Source organism: Sesamum indicum, linkage group LG11 (assembly GCF_026168435.1).
Source record: "Sesamum indicum cultivar Baizhima isolate 11 linkage group LG11, ASM2616843v1, whole genome shotgun sequence".
In the NCBI taxonomy this organism is placed as follows: domain Eukaryota; kingdom Viridiplantae; phylum Streptophyta; class Magnoliopsida; order Lamiales; family Pedaliaceae; genus Sesamum; species Sesamum indicum.
The window spans coordinates 13,916,817-13,931,953 of record NC_142667.1 but is presented as its reverse complement, the minus strand read 5'-3'; the positions used below and the strand labels follow the sequence as shown (position 1 = coordinate 13,931,953).

Sequence of the window (15,137 nt, the reverse complement as noted above, 5' to 3'; positions counted from 1 at the left end):
AAAAGTGAGATCACCTATGTGTACATATGTAAAACAAGACGTACAATGACAAGTACAATCAAAATAATAAACTTACTTTCTAAATAAAAGGAGGGGGGGGGGAGCGAGATTAACTATATGTATTCGATGTTATGTAAATTTATTAAAATAATTTATAAAATAAAAAAAAAGTGAGATTAACAATATATATTGAATGTAAAGCAAATATATTAAAATGATGTATAATATTATTTTTTATATACCAAATATATGAAACATAAAAGTAGGATAAGATTTAATTTTCTTTTGGCCCATTGTAAGGTAAACATTAATCTTTATGAAGACTGTATTTGTTTGGATTTGGCAGTAAAAGTGAGTAGATTTTGGGCAGAAATGAGTGTAAAAGAGGAGAAACCCAAATGGGCAAATAAGTCATCATAACACAAAAATGAATGAGGATTATAATTGCAGAAGAGGGAGAGAGAGGAAAAGGGCAAATATTGGAAATGAGGAGTTAGGATGACAAAAATAGTGAGATAATAATTAATAAAAGGGGGTTGGGATTACATTTATTGAAAGACGAAAATAAAAACAAAAGAGAATCGATTGTATTTGTGGGCTGTGGTGGTGGTGGTGATGATGATGGGGGTGCGTCGGTTCGGACCAATCCAAACCATCATTGCGAATCTTCGGACGGCCGAGTCCTACCATCATTTTTTCTTCAATGCCCGAAAACCCCTTCTCCACAGGAATTACCAAGAATGCCCATGCCTAGCCCCATCATTCACATGACGCCATCCTCCTCCCTAAAAAACAACTCATCATCATAATCATAGTGTAATGGAAGGGGAAGAACATTAAATCCTTGCCTATGGAACCCTCCTTCCATGCTTACACATGCATGATTACCGTGGCAGTGAGACAAGAGAGAGAAGAGAGAGTGAGTGACTGAGTTTACTTCTCTCTCTCTCTTTTCTGCTTTCCCAGATTTTCTCTCTCCAACTTTTTGCACTATATATATTTCATCTGCTGTTGCTCTTTCTCACTCACTCCTACAAACAAAATTATACTCCCCACTCTCACTTCTCTCTTTTACTGCCAATTCAAGAGGAAAGAAAGAAAGAAAGAAAGAAAATAACCCTTCTCTATCTCGTCCAAGAAACTCTTCTTCTTCTTTGAAAAGGTGATCAAGAGAGGCCCACTTCCCTCTCTCTCTCTCTTTGTTTATTCTTTCACCAAGAAAGTTAGGCAAAAAGCCTTGTGAATGTCTGCGTTTTCTTGGTAGAGTTGCGAACAACTTTGGTTTGTTATTCTTGTTTTCTGCCAACACCACACAAAATCTCAACAACTCTGCATGCTACACACACACTGCCATTAACCCCACTTCTCTCTCTCTCATTCTTTCTGTGATGGCTACATAAACATATTTCTAACATTCACGTCTTAGGTCCCCATATATATGTGGTGGTTACGAGGAGGAATGTTTTTATGTGTGTCTATATATTTATATATATAACTCCTATATTCTTTTAGGAAAAAAAAAAAAAAACACTTTGTAATGTGAAGTTTGTTTTGTTTGGACGATACTTTATTCTTTGTCTTTGTAGGAAGGGGACAAATTAAAAGAAAGAATCCATTTTCTAATTGAGTGCAGATTTGGACAACCTCATATTCTTATGCTCTTTCTCTAATTTCCATTACTATTTAATACTTTTTCACATTAATTCATTAAAATCATCATCTCAATTCTCATAAAAAAATGATGATGATGATGTAGTATATATATATTCTTAATATATGTTGTAATTTGTCTTCTCTTTATTGTTGAACAGAAATGGAGAAACTGAACTCAAAGCTTTATCTGGAGAACTGCTACATCATGCAGGAGAACGAGCGGCTGAGGAAGAAGGCAGAGCTTCTGAACCAGGAGAATCAGGCCCTCCTCAATGAACTCAAGCAGCGCCTCGCCGCCGCCGGCGCTGATCTCACATCCCCCTCCACCTCCTCCAAGTCCGGCAAGAAATCCAAGAAGTGAGATATCAGTAGTTCAATTGGAGCCCACCTCTCTCTCCCCCTTTTTCTATGTTGACGACATTTTAGGATGATGAAGAAAATAGTGAAGGAAATTAGTAGTAGCAGTAGTAGTAATAGTGGTGGCTTCCAGTCTCTGTTACATAGGGAGTATAGTTAGCTTCTCATCCTTTTTTTTGTTTATTAGACTTTTTACATATTTTTGTTGGCTGCAATGTCTCTCCACTCAAAAACATCTTCTCACTCACTCTCATCATCATCTATATATCAATATTAATTATTATCACTACTATTATTTCTGACATTTCTTATGCTCACAAATACTTATATTGATGCAATCTTAAAATACCAAAGAAACATGCAAACCATTCTCTTCCATAATTATTAACCACAACAATTTGCCAACAAAAGTAAGGTGGAAATGAAAACAGGGGAACTCAAATTTCAATAGGGATTAAAAATCAGCATATATATATATATATGTATGTATTATAATTCAATAATTTAGAATCATTGCTAAGTTGGTAGTATATGAAGAAATTGAATTGTTAAAGTGCAGCCAAAAATGGAAGATTGAAGATTGAAGCAGAGGGGGTGGGGTCTTATTTTTGGCCCTTTAACATTAACACTCTTGTTATGTCTGCCTTTTTCTTTTTTCCCTTTCTTGTTTTTCTATTCCTAACTTTGCATCAATCAACTCCTATATATGTTCACCTATAAATTTAATTTTGTGTCATTATGCTAATTATACATTATCAGACCGATTATCTCATCATATAAGTGTATATACAGCAATAAAATTTTGTAAGATAAATGTAAATCCCACAACATTACCCCATACTACGCACCAACTACTCAATGTTTCATGAGTTTTGACGACCTTAAAACGTGTAGTATCAAAATTACACCTAGAAAAATCTTAGAATCACATTATACTTGTGTGTTTTTCTATACAATAATTATTACCCACTAATCATCATGTTACGTACCACATATGATGAGGTTAAAGTAAAATATGAGTGTATAACGTTGTTGGAGGGAATTTGTTTATGACAAGGTTCTCATATGAATATTCCGAGTCTAATTTGTTTAAAAGTACACATCTTGTCTCAATTTTGTGTGCTGCTACTTCCAACAGTGAGTTTTAAAATCGGTAATAATTTGAAATTTGACGTGATGCTGTAGCAACAAAGATCCAATCATGATATACCAATATATATTAATTTTTTTTTTTTTTGGTAATTTCATATATACCAACTTAAATAGCCAAGATCACCAACATGGTGGACTAGTGTCAAACGTGCAGCTTTTTTTACTTAATTAAACCTCAGCGATAATGTAAAGTTTGCAATTTTATGTGAATGTACTATAAAATAATGGTGATCGACTAATGTGTTTTTCTTTTTTTTAGGTAAAAGCGATGGATTATTATTATCTATCAATCAATAATTTACTGAAGGTAGACTTGATATATTAATATTGTACTTGCCATATAATTAATTCAAATTCGATGAAATGTTACAATTTTGTATGGGTACAACTACAATAACCAAATTGAGCTATGTCTGATTCTATATATATATATATATATATATATATATATTAGAATGCTTATGTTGTTCATAGTGGTTATTGAACATGAAAAAAATTAAATAGCCCAGGAAATTGGTAAAAAGCTATATATTGCGATTATCTTATTATAGAAGCGAGTTTTTCAAAAATTATATATTTTCCAAAAACTATTATGTTTTTTGGGCAAGTTTACAAAGTTATGGTCTCTATAGTATATGAAGTTTTCATGGCAGCATCGAAAATAAAATTAAGAATATATTATAATTCAATGTTTCAATAGTATTTTCAAAGTTATATTTTCTTAATAGTAACTTGGTAATTTTTGTCTTTTGTAGAACTTGGAAAAATTCAAAGAATGCATGCAGTCCATTTCCATTCTCATTTTTTAAATATATAGTTAATATAGAGCAACTTATAGTAATTTAAGGAATGGCAATGGTTGGGGGCCGTATGTTCGAAATTGAAATTAATATTTTCTTGTATCCTCATTTATAATATATAATAAAATAATCTCATATTCCTTCACAAATAATTAAATTTAGTTTTCTCTTGGAAAAAATAATACGTATAAAATTGGCTTGTCAATGAGATTCTACGGTTGGGTGTGAGTGATGGGCGGATCTAATGAGGGAAGACGTCATCAAATCTCAATGCACATGAACAAAGTCAATGAAGGGTTGTGATTATTATGATTAAGCTTCAATTGATTTGATAGGTTTTGGAGCTCGGTACGTATAAGTATACATACACTGATATACATATACATATGTTGTCATGGACATGACATGGATCACGTCATCGCCCACAGGTTGACCATCACAACCAAACAACGTAGCTACCATGATCATCTGCCCTGCCAACGCACCTTTGTCTTTTCACTTAGACATTTGTCTCTACCTTTTACTAAAACTCCTGTTTTTTCTTTGCCTTCAAATTGCAATTTTCAGGCATGGCAACCGGGCCCCCCCCTGCCCCGGACCCTTTCCTCCATGGGTGAGTTTGAGGTAAACTAAATGAGTTTGAATATTAACTTTACAAACTTGGAAATGAATTTCGAGTTTTGGTTCACATCTGTCCCAAACCCCACTTTGAATTAGTAGTGAATAGCATATGGGTAAATTATGGGACCGACCAAACCCATTTAACATTCAGCTTGTTGCCATCCCTAATTTCGACAACGCCAAAGCAACATGTATTGTTATTTAGACAGCTCTACGAGCACTTGATTGGTTGGGACCAACTCGTCTCCCCAATGTACATCATATGACTTCATTGCCAAAATGAGGGTAAGGGGCACATACATAGATATGAGATATATGCATGTATGTCAGCAGGTCAATAAGTCAAATTAGATGGTAGGGCATGAATGATGATTGGGTAGACAAAACGGACCTAGAAAATTTAAGGCAAAACTTGAAGCAGCCCTTGAATGAATATTTGCATATAGAGATTACACTAGGATTCTTTGATGTTACATAATACTTTTTTCTTTTACTTTTTCTTTCGAGAAGACATACTCTTTCCTATGCTTTGATTGAGTATCCTCAGTGGATCTTTGAGTCATCAAACCAGTATCTTGGACATCATTTCTTTCTTATACAGAATCCCCATCATAGCACTTTAGATATGTATGCTAGAACTGAAAATTAGCAAATTGGTTGGATCATGGATTCAGTTATATATTTGTATTTTGTTTGTATATGCCAACACTGCACAGCCTAAGTTTTCTCATGAAGAAGGAAACAAAGTTGCAGGTTTTTTCTTACCTATTTGGTTAAGAATAAGACCATATACTAGAAATTCTGTGTGTTACTATTCTGATTCCTAAATGAAACTTGAGATGTCATAGACAGAGAGAGAAGGGAAAGAGAGCACAAAGCCACAAAAGTGTGGCATTCAATGTTGATATTTTAGTAAGATTTACTCCATTCATGCTTGAACATGTCACTCTTGGGAAGGACAATTATTATTTCTAACAAATCGATACAGTTTCTGAAGAAGACTTGATGATGCCTGCGTGTACCCACTAATTAGAAAATTGAAATATGAGATCAGAATGTAAATGCTGTATGGTCTAGAGTCATCATATATTTCTGATAATTCGACCCTGCAAGAATGGTACAGCCGTCATTTGCTTTTGACCTCATTTTTCTTTGTTTACCCACTCCATACTCAAGAATCAAGTTGTGTAATAGTACAACATTACAGAACATTATAAGCTGCTCGAAAAATACAGCAGTATCTCCACAAATGGAGGGAAGTAATAAAAGTACTACCAATATCATCCCCTCAGACCACCAACTCACAGCAACCTTTTTCACAAAATCGTGTTTTAGTGTTAGGTCCAATGACAATATCTATGCCAACACTTGCAATTGTCAGTCCTACTGTTATATAAATGTGGACTTGTGAATGGGAAAAGCATCCAGAAGAAACCCAGCATCCCCATCACAAATGCAACAGTTACTAATCCTGAAAACCATTGAAAAAAAGGTTTTGCATTAAACTAAATTACTACATTAAGAATATGGGAAACTTAATTCGGTGGAAAAAGCATGAGGTCAACAGGTGGAAAAAAAGACAGCAAGAAAACCCACAGCTACAAGCGAAATAGTCTAGGAACAATTAAATCATATAAGAATGTCATAGTATAAGATCAAGTGGGTGAACTTAACAATTTCGTTTCTGCATTTTAGTGCCTGCTTAGTCGCTCTGGACATGCCAATCAACTTGGACATCCATGTTAAAACAAAGAAGCACAAGGAAAAGAAAAGGCCTCAACAGTATTCAATCTGCAGATCTCCTGTGTGCATTTTTTTCTTAAATATAGAATGAAGAGAAAAAATGAGATACTGTGTATTCAATACCTAACTTTTGTTCATTTTTGTTGGTTAAAGTAAATTTTATTCATAACATTGGAACAAGGGTTGCAAATAGATGTGGGAGGGTAACTCCAATTACAAAGAACATCAGTGTCCGATCAAACATAAGCTAACAGGCCCATTCCATTAAATTAGACAGAGCCCACTACACAAGCGCACGAGGGGCAGTGCATGTAGACATATTTCCGATCTTTTATCTTGGCAACTTAGTCCACATTTTCTTACTTCTTGGCCTTTACCACATTAACTCTAGCAATCAAAGTCATTCAAAATTCTTATTCAGAATCACATGTAAAGCCAATCAAAAAATTGCTCTAGTCAAAATAATTGCACAAGAACAAAGCACACACAAGAAGCAGCAAAATATTCGTGGCATGAGATGCATCCACTTAAACGAATATGATTCTTGACCTCATGGAATGACAGAAATATAAGAAGACATTTTTAACTTTCTTTACTATTGTCTCTTTCATTTATGTTTGGGGTTGTGAATGTCCTTGTTCGAGGGTTGGATGAGGGGAGTCAGCGTTGGTTGTGAAGAAAGTATGTAACAGTACATCTGGATGAGATCAATTTACATACCAGATCCACGGGACACTATCACAGGCAAGCCCATAAAGTTGCAAAATATGTGAGCGATCAGTGGAGCAGTTAGATGCCCTGCAATTGACAAATGTAGAGATGTAGTAATACATGGAAATAGTATCAAAGAAAGAAGGGTAAATTTCCTGCACTTCATGTTATTTTATTACAGTAAGGACTACCCACCAGTACGCACAAGAAGAAACGATGCATATGCCCCAAAGATGACAGTGTACCCTAGCTGGACACCTGAAGAACAAATGAAAATGTGCATGGATAATGAGGGACTTGTATCGCTAAAAAGCATCTTTATTCATCTTGTTGAGGAATAAAAACTCTTTTAACTCCATATTAGCATTTTCACAATTTTCGCTATAACACTATACACCTAGCAAAGAAAATTTACCCACTGCTGAGAAACAAGCAATATATTGACTGCAAATCTAGAAACAAATGTAAAGCTCTCTCCTTGAGTTCATCATACACCATATCATCTAAGGCAAGAGGAAGCAAATATACCTACAACCATGCAAGCTTTGATTAAGCTGCAGTTATGTTGGTAATAGTACTCCAGTAAGTGGTTCAAATGAGCTGCAAACCCACAAATGAAGTGTTCATCTCATTAAGATTTAACCAACAAATAGCAACATCTAAAGTCTGTCATCAGTATAATCAAGGGTTGGAGACAGAGAGAGAGGTGGAGGGAAGGGGAGGGAGAGGGAGTGATTCCATGAAAAGAATAAGAGCCTGAAACTTCAGTGAGGTAAATAACAAAATAAAACCACTTTATGCTAAAGCATGTTGGTAAAGATTCTGAATTACATTTATGAATTCCAGTTTCTAGGCTCAGTTGGATATACCAAAATACCCACATGGGTTCATACAACACCCAGCACTTACCTAAACTGAAAAATATGGGGCAGAGAAATATGACAGTGTAGGTACTGAAACCTCCACAAAGTAGCAGAGGAATCATACAAGCTCTGAATACCAACTCTTCTGTAAGTGGTGCCTGTTCATAAATGCAGAGAAACCCAACAGAGATACTTGAAAAATCTAACTTTGACATATCACCAGAATTAAGGAGAAGTCGAGAACTAATCATTGATAGCTCTAAAACATGAGAGTCCAGAGATACATACGACAGGCTAGGATTAAGTATGGTCACTTGAAATGCAAGTTTAGCACATTAACTGAGTCTTATAATAGTATATGTTTACATTGTTCTCTTGTAAGAACCAAACTAAACACAGTGCAGAAGGAAGGAGAAGTTGGCTCATGTCACCAGCTCGAGGTTGATTTGACAAGATTGGTAAGTACATAAGGACCTTTTATGCAAAAGAAGCAAATTTGCGTGCAACTAAGCACTTGTCCATTGAGAAGCAAATTGTTAAAGCTAATTTGGATAGAGTGAACAATATTCATTAGCTGGTGAAAATAGCACCTAGAGAAGAAGCTGCATGAGTATTTATAGACATAACTAGGGCAATTCTTGATGCTCCAGTCATGAAAGATAATCTATATCGTTGATGGTAAACCTAAGAGACGAAGGTAGCTATATAGCAACTTAATTAGATTACTTAAATGTTATGGTACTCAATCTGGCTGATGGAAAGAGAATCCATCACATTGGCCCCAGATAAGTGCAGATAAAGTTTTGTTGAGTTGAGTGAAGCACCACGCAACAATTTTCTGCATAACTAATTCGAGAAACTAATCCCCAATGTTGGATACCGAGTTCTGGTTTCTTCTGCTTGATGAAGCAGATATTCGCAGCTAATAATTGTATCAAGTATCAATAAATGTTACTATAAAATCAGAGCAAATAACCTGTTTTTAATTTGTCACAAGACATTGGGATAGATAGAATGGCACAGATGAAGGCATTCTCATATGTATTCTCTATTCAACATAGGATGAAAGTATTCAGCCATAGTTTTTATATGCAAGGCCAATTTAAAATAGGAAATGATTTTCAGAGGGAAGAACATATTTCCTCCATTTCTAAATGTAACTTATGCTTATAACGTCTAGACTCAACTACCTTAACATCCCCTGACTTTTGTAACAGTCATATCTGTCATAAGGCCATAGAGAGATACCAATCTGTACTCAAGTTATATTTCAAATAGTAACCATGGCAGTTGTTCTAATAGCCTTCAATTTAACCTAATAGAATAGAAACACTCGAGATATTCAAGAGGAAAACATTAAAGTAGATCACCTGCCATACAACGGACAGGAGACAGTGGCATAGAAAGAGTTTAAAAGAAAATCCAGTATTATCGAGAATAAAGGGCAAACATGAACACTAACCACAAAATAGTTCCGCCAGGATGACACACTGGAAGTCAGTGAAAGTACCCAATCAATGAGCTTCCGGAAACTGCTAACCAATTCATTTCCACCACTATTCAAATGTTCATTGCTTGCTTGGAGCATTGACAAGAGCTTCCAGGCAAAGGATCCAGAATACATGAAGGAAGTCAGAGAAAGAGGAAAGACCAAAGATTGCCACTGTTAATACAGAAAATTGCATTGAGCAATCAGTCACCCTTTTGAATCTGCAAGTCATGAAAGAACATAAATAGACAATAACACTACATGCATATACATTGGCCTGAGCTAGTATCAAATACTGTTTTCAGATAGAGTACTTACAATGTGATCCACTCGGATGCCATACACCCACAAAAGATTTGATGCATCCCACCTTCTTATCTAGTCAAAAATAAAAAATAGAAAAATAAGACATGTAATTCAAGAAAACTCTCCCACTGTTAGGTATCACCAACTTATTAACAACCAAGAAGTGGGATTTTCATAAGGTGGCTTCTCATTAAATAGGAATACACTCGATAATCAACAGTGTTAAGAAGCCAGAAGAGTTATAAAATTCCCAAGACAAGTAAATAAGAGGAAGCACAACATGTACATGCATCAGATATAGGGTAGAAAAGATAAATCCTTCAACATGAGATCGTGCTGCTGATTCTTACGTGAATAGTTTCATAAGCATATGCCAGCAAAGGACTAGGACCATCCAGGAAATCTTCTTGGAAACTTCAGCTAGCATACTACGGTATAGGATATCTTGACAAACAATATAAATTATCAGAATGAGATATAGTTTATTGTAAAATTTATATTGTGATATAAGTGCCGCTGGCTGGTTCTGGACTTAGAGAGCAACAAGGGCTAAGATAGCAGCCGTGCCTTCATTTTCATGATAGCACAAAGATAACTAATTAATCAACACTAGCTACTTTGACTACATGAACACTCATTTTGTTCTAATTTTTTACTGTTCAAGCCAGTTCCCAACACAAGATAAACACCAAGAACAAAATCCCAAAGAAGATTCACTCATCAAACAAAACAAGCTTTAAGTCAAGGAAAATGCCAATCTCGAATTTATAGGCTACTTCTCTCAGGATGAACAATTTCACCTCTCAGCCAATACCTTTTCTTTTTTAATTTTTTTCAGAATACTAATAATAATAATAATAATAATGATAGTTTTTTTAAAAAGAAATCATACTACTTCCTGCTAATATTTCAACGAACTCAATGAAACATTCAGGTTTTGGGGTCAGGGATTTGTCTATTTAGTATTTGGGGACACCTAGAAACATCCTATGTTCATATGTGACTCAAACAACCAGATAATTTCCTTCTACATGCTATATCTCAGAATTAAGAGCGTCCAGCAAGCACGTCGATCCTCCATTTCTCCACATCCTATTGTTTTGCTGTCATTTTATTGATCAAAGCAGCTAGAACTCTCAGCTGCGGACAGATAATCTCATAATGCAAGTTCAAACCAAATTTAAGCTACTTCGTATTAAACAACATCATAAACAATGAATACCTCCGACGGCGGCAACCGCCATTTTACTCTATTAGAAAACTTCAAGCAGCAATGAAGTGCCTCTTGAAACTTATAAGAATAAATGAAATCTCTTTCTCTCGAATCTTTATCAACTCATTCCGCAGATTGCACTCAGTTCCGTTGGGACAAGAGGAATAGGAAAACAAAGCCTTGCGGAGTAAACTTAGCAAAAATTTGTTCAATTATCTAACTTACAAGGCAAATTAAGACCTCAACACTGCCCAAAGCCGCACATGCTTAAACAAAGAAATTCAAAAGAAAAAATCGAAATATATAGAAAATGTAGGGTGGCTTACAGGGAGGATGAGAGAACAGACGATAAGGGAGACGAGGGAGGACACACCGGCGCATACGAAGCGTCGAATCATGAAGGATTTGAAGGAATTCGGCGGGGGTAATCGAAGAATCAGCGTCGGAGAATATAGGATTGCAACGTAAAACACGGCCATGGCAGTGCACGCCCCAACCGCCGCCGACTTCGTAAGGCCAGCGCCGCCGTCTTGCTGTTCCATTAGCGTCCGATTACTATCCTCAATCGGATTCATACACACTACTTGTATCTATAGGTAAAGTTATGGCGTACAGAGTCACCGGGTGTTGACTCGGAGAGAACGAGAGAGACAGAGAGAGAGAAAGTGAGTATTGGGCCTTCTCCTAACTAATTGAGCTAATCCCAATCCAACTGTATTTGTTGTCCACTAAAACGGGAGCCCATTGATGCAAGCCCTCGAAATCTTGCCATGAACACTATAGCCCCTCAATCATGACCCAACCCCTTTTCTTTTCTTTAACAAAACACTTATAGTTTGTTAAAACCAAAATACACACTAATTAAAAGTCGACGACTCAAAAATAATTGTTAGTTATGAAGCAATAGGAAAGTGCTTTCGTTGCAAAAGACTTTGGAATTTTGAGAAAATATTATTGTAATTAGGCGTAATATATACAAAGTAGTTGAGGTTTAGATATTTTTGCTACGTCACATTCATTGTTAAGTCTGCAGTTCCTGGTGTAAGTTGAGGTGGTTAGGACTACCACAACACAGTTGACTTTAGCTTCCAAAAGTACCTGCAAACTTGTAAAACTTATATAAAATATAGAGTTTGCACCAATATATTACGGAATCGATTAGGTTAAGACCATTCCTCTTTTGAAGTGTTTTTTCATAATAAATTTTGAGAATGTTCGTCCAACAAATAAAATTTTTGAACAACAAGGCACCAATTAAATCGCAAGGCACACAATTCGGTGGAATGAAGCCATTTTGGGAAGGTGGCGATGTAGGCAAATGTCCCACATTGATTGCAACACGAAGAGCTTGAGCGACTAATTGTAAGCTCCAAAGTCTCCTCTCCCTAGCGAAGTGCTTTTTCAGAACAAAACTACAAAGATCATATATAGCCATAATACTTTGTGCAAAGAGGGGGCAAACGCATCAATAATTAATCAAAAATTCAGCCAGCACTACAAGCTACAACATATATAAGTATAAGAACAATTAGCAGAAGCTGTGTAGGGAGACAGCTGAGTTGTTATTAGTAGAAGCATCGAGGGTCGTGGTGGTTAATGTTTGATCACCCAAAGAGTAATTAAATAACCTCCGATCATCATCTAAAAACTCATCGATAATTACAAATATTGATGCATGCATGTCATCATGTCAAGATAATTAGTTCGGCAGAGCTGCCAAAGCTTGAAAATCAACAGCTTCCAATTAATTAGATAGATTTTGTTGAAGAATGAATCTCTAAATTATATGATTATCTCCACCTTCCACCAATCCCACAACACATGTCGATCATGCACGTCCCCTCTTATATATATATGTATAACGAATGATATCACCTGCATCTAAACTAAAATAACCACACACACTCATCTCAACAGAGACTCTCATTCAATTCTAGCATATATGGCTTTAGTTGCAGCGCCCTCTAATGAACAAAAGCCGATCAAAATAGCGCTAAATGAAGACGATGAAGAAGAAGAAGATGAGGGAGATCTCTTCGAGATAAATCTCCAAGTAGTCAACAAAATCCCTCCGCCACATTACTGGGAGAGCTATTTTACGGCCACCACCAACACCGTACTACTCGCCAACTGCTTGTTACCGGTTGCCGACGTTTCCAGCGCCGTCCCCATGGTGATGAGAGCGTGCGACGCCTTATTGCCGAAGAGGGCCAGCTCATGACTCTTCTCAGTTCTCAGGGTGTTGCAGTACAAGGAAATCAAAGTTTGATTCATGTTATTATTATTAGAAAGACATTATGATATTTATATATATTTATATGTTTATTGTTACTATATTAATGATTATCGAAAATCATGTGAAGACAGTTTGTCATAATTATATACTAAGATGTTTTCGTGTTTGAGAATTTTAGCTCGAACCCCACTCGATCGAATATTAATCAATCATATGGCAAGTACAATATACTTATTATATAATTGGTATAGAAAAAGTAATCAATCACACAATAAATACGTACAATCATTTGCTTTGTAATTCGATCAAATCTAATTCCAACAAAAAATTTGCATCTTGTTTTCAGATTTCAATTTCATGTTCGTAATTAAGTAGTTGTGTTTCCATTTCCAAGGAATAAGTAAAAATATTAGGTGAAATACAAGTTTGAAAAAGTAAAAGTAAGAACAGACATTCAAATGAAGACGTACGGCTATGATCAGTCTAAGCACAAGAAATGAAGGCAATGTAGAGGACAGGACACCCCTTCCTTTAAAGGCTAAAGCCTTTTACCATTTGCCATTTTATTCCTATACGTACATACTACTTTAGCTGCATATTTTTGACTTCCAATTCTGTCTATATATATATATATATATATATATATATATATATTGATCACACGAGGAAAAACAGCCCTTTTATTTACTTGAACAAAATATGACAAAATTCAAATTGGAATCGATAAAAATTCTGATAAAATATTGTGCATTAAATTATCACTAAAAATAATTAATAATGTATGTAAATATAGTGCCAATTTATAACACTATATATAAATGTGTCATTGATTATTTGTAGTAACAATTTTATACTTAATTTTTATTGTTAATAAATATATAATCATTAGAATAAAAGTTTTTAGTAGGATAGATGTTTGGTACGGATTGAAGTCCCATTTCATTTTTGGGACAATTTTTAGGATGATTTTGGAATGCAACAATATTCGTTTGAAAACACTTCGTCGGAAAATATTTAGGACGATTTGATGAAGCCGTCCCACAATTTAGGATGGCATTTGGGACAGCCTATAAAAGCCGTCCTGAAATCCGTCCAAAGGACGAATAATTGAATTATAAGTTTGGAACAACTTTATGGACAATTTGGAACGGCGTTTGGGATGTGTTTTCTTTCTTTATTTGGACGGAAAATTTGGGACGAAAAAGTAAAATATAAGTTTGGAACAAACTTACGAACGATTTGGCACGTAACTATTAAATTGGACGTAGTATTTTTTAAAAGGTTTTTGAGACGGTGTTTGGGACGCCCTTTAGGACGTATTTTCTTTTTTTATTTGGGACGGAATGTTGTTTCAAATTCCGTCCCTGTTGTTAGTTAATTTTAAAACAAATAATTTTCTTTTTTTGTTGGGAAAAATTTTACTATATTAAATTTATGATTGAAGACAATATTTTTCATAAGAAAGAAACTAAAATTAGCCAAAATAATTTGAATTCAATGTATAGTTCACAATTCTAATTTCAAAATAAAAATATTAAAATTTAAATCCTAATATAACGGTTAGGGCGAATGCTGGTCGGTTGGCTGAGGGTTTGCAGCTTTTTCATCCTTCGGTGGTGTCGACTATAAGGCACGCTTCTCGAGCATCTTCTGATATGCCTCTTGAGAATAAGTAAGATACAATACGTTAGTAAATAATTAAGTTTTTTATTTTAAGAATAAGGATTCCTATGGAATGACTAATCCCTTTCCTTATATACCAATCACATATATAAGAATGGACTTGGAAATACTAATTCCATTTCCACTCAATTCCTATGTATCAATCATGGCTAAGTGTAACTAAGCTCTCCCTTATTACAATTCAAAACATTGTTTGATTAATAGATAATATGCCTGATAAATTTTAGTTTGGATTCGACTCGACTAAATTTGAATCAGTTATATGACAAGTGTAATATACATACATTATGATTGGTGTACAATTCAAAAA

General features: G+C 35.1%; 2 protein-coding genes across 3 annotated transcripts; one reads left to right on the top strand and one right to left on the bottom strand.

Moving 5' to 3' along the window:
• The first annotated feature begins 848 nt into the window (after nt 1-848).
• On the top strand, nt 849-2,296 carry ZPR3 (binding protein). 2 transcript variants are annotated; one of them, XM_011096064.3, is made up of 2 exons: nt 849-1,162; nt 1,812-2,296. In XM_011096064.3, exon 2 carries the CDS (start codon nt 1,814-1,816, stop codon nt 2,012-2,014), a length of 201 nt encoding a protein of 66 aa, XP_011094366.1. In that variant the 5' UTR covers nt 849-1,162; nt 1,812-1,813; the 3' UTR covers nt 2,015-2,296. The 2 variants fall into 2 exon arrangements, with proteins under 2 accessions (XP_011094366.1, XP_020553367.1); XM_020697708.2 differs by lacking the exon at nt 849-1,162 and adding an exon at nt 1,244-1,260.
• A 3,345-nt stretch (nt 2,297-5,641) lies between these two features.
• FACE2 (farnesylated protein-converting enzyme 2) lies at nt 5,642-11,678 on the bottom strand. The gene is made up of 8 exons (XM_011096063.3): nt 11,235-11,678; nt 9,708-9,767; nt 9,363-9,563; nt 7,947-8,058; nt 7,566-7,637; nt 7,233-7,295; nt 7,047-7,124; nt 5,642-6,054 (listed from the first exon to the last, which is right to left on the bottom strand). The coding sequence occupies exons 1-8, from the start codon at nt 11,481-11,483 to the stop codon at nt 5,921-5,923; spliced, it is 969 nt and encodes a 322-aa protein (XP_011094365.1). The 5' UTR covers nt 11,484-11,678; the 3' UTR covers nt 5,642-5,920.
• Between the last annotated feature and the right edge of the window lie 3,459 nt (nt 11,679-15,137).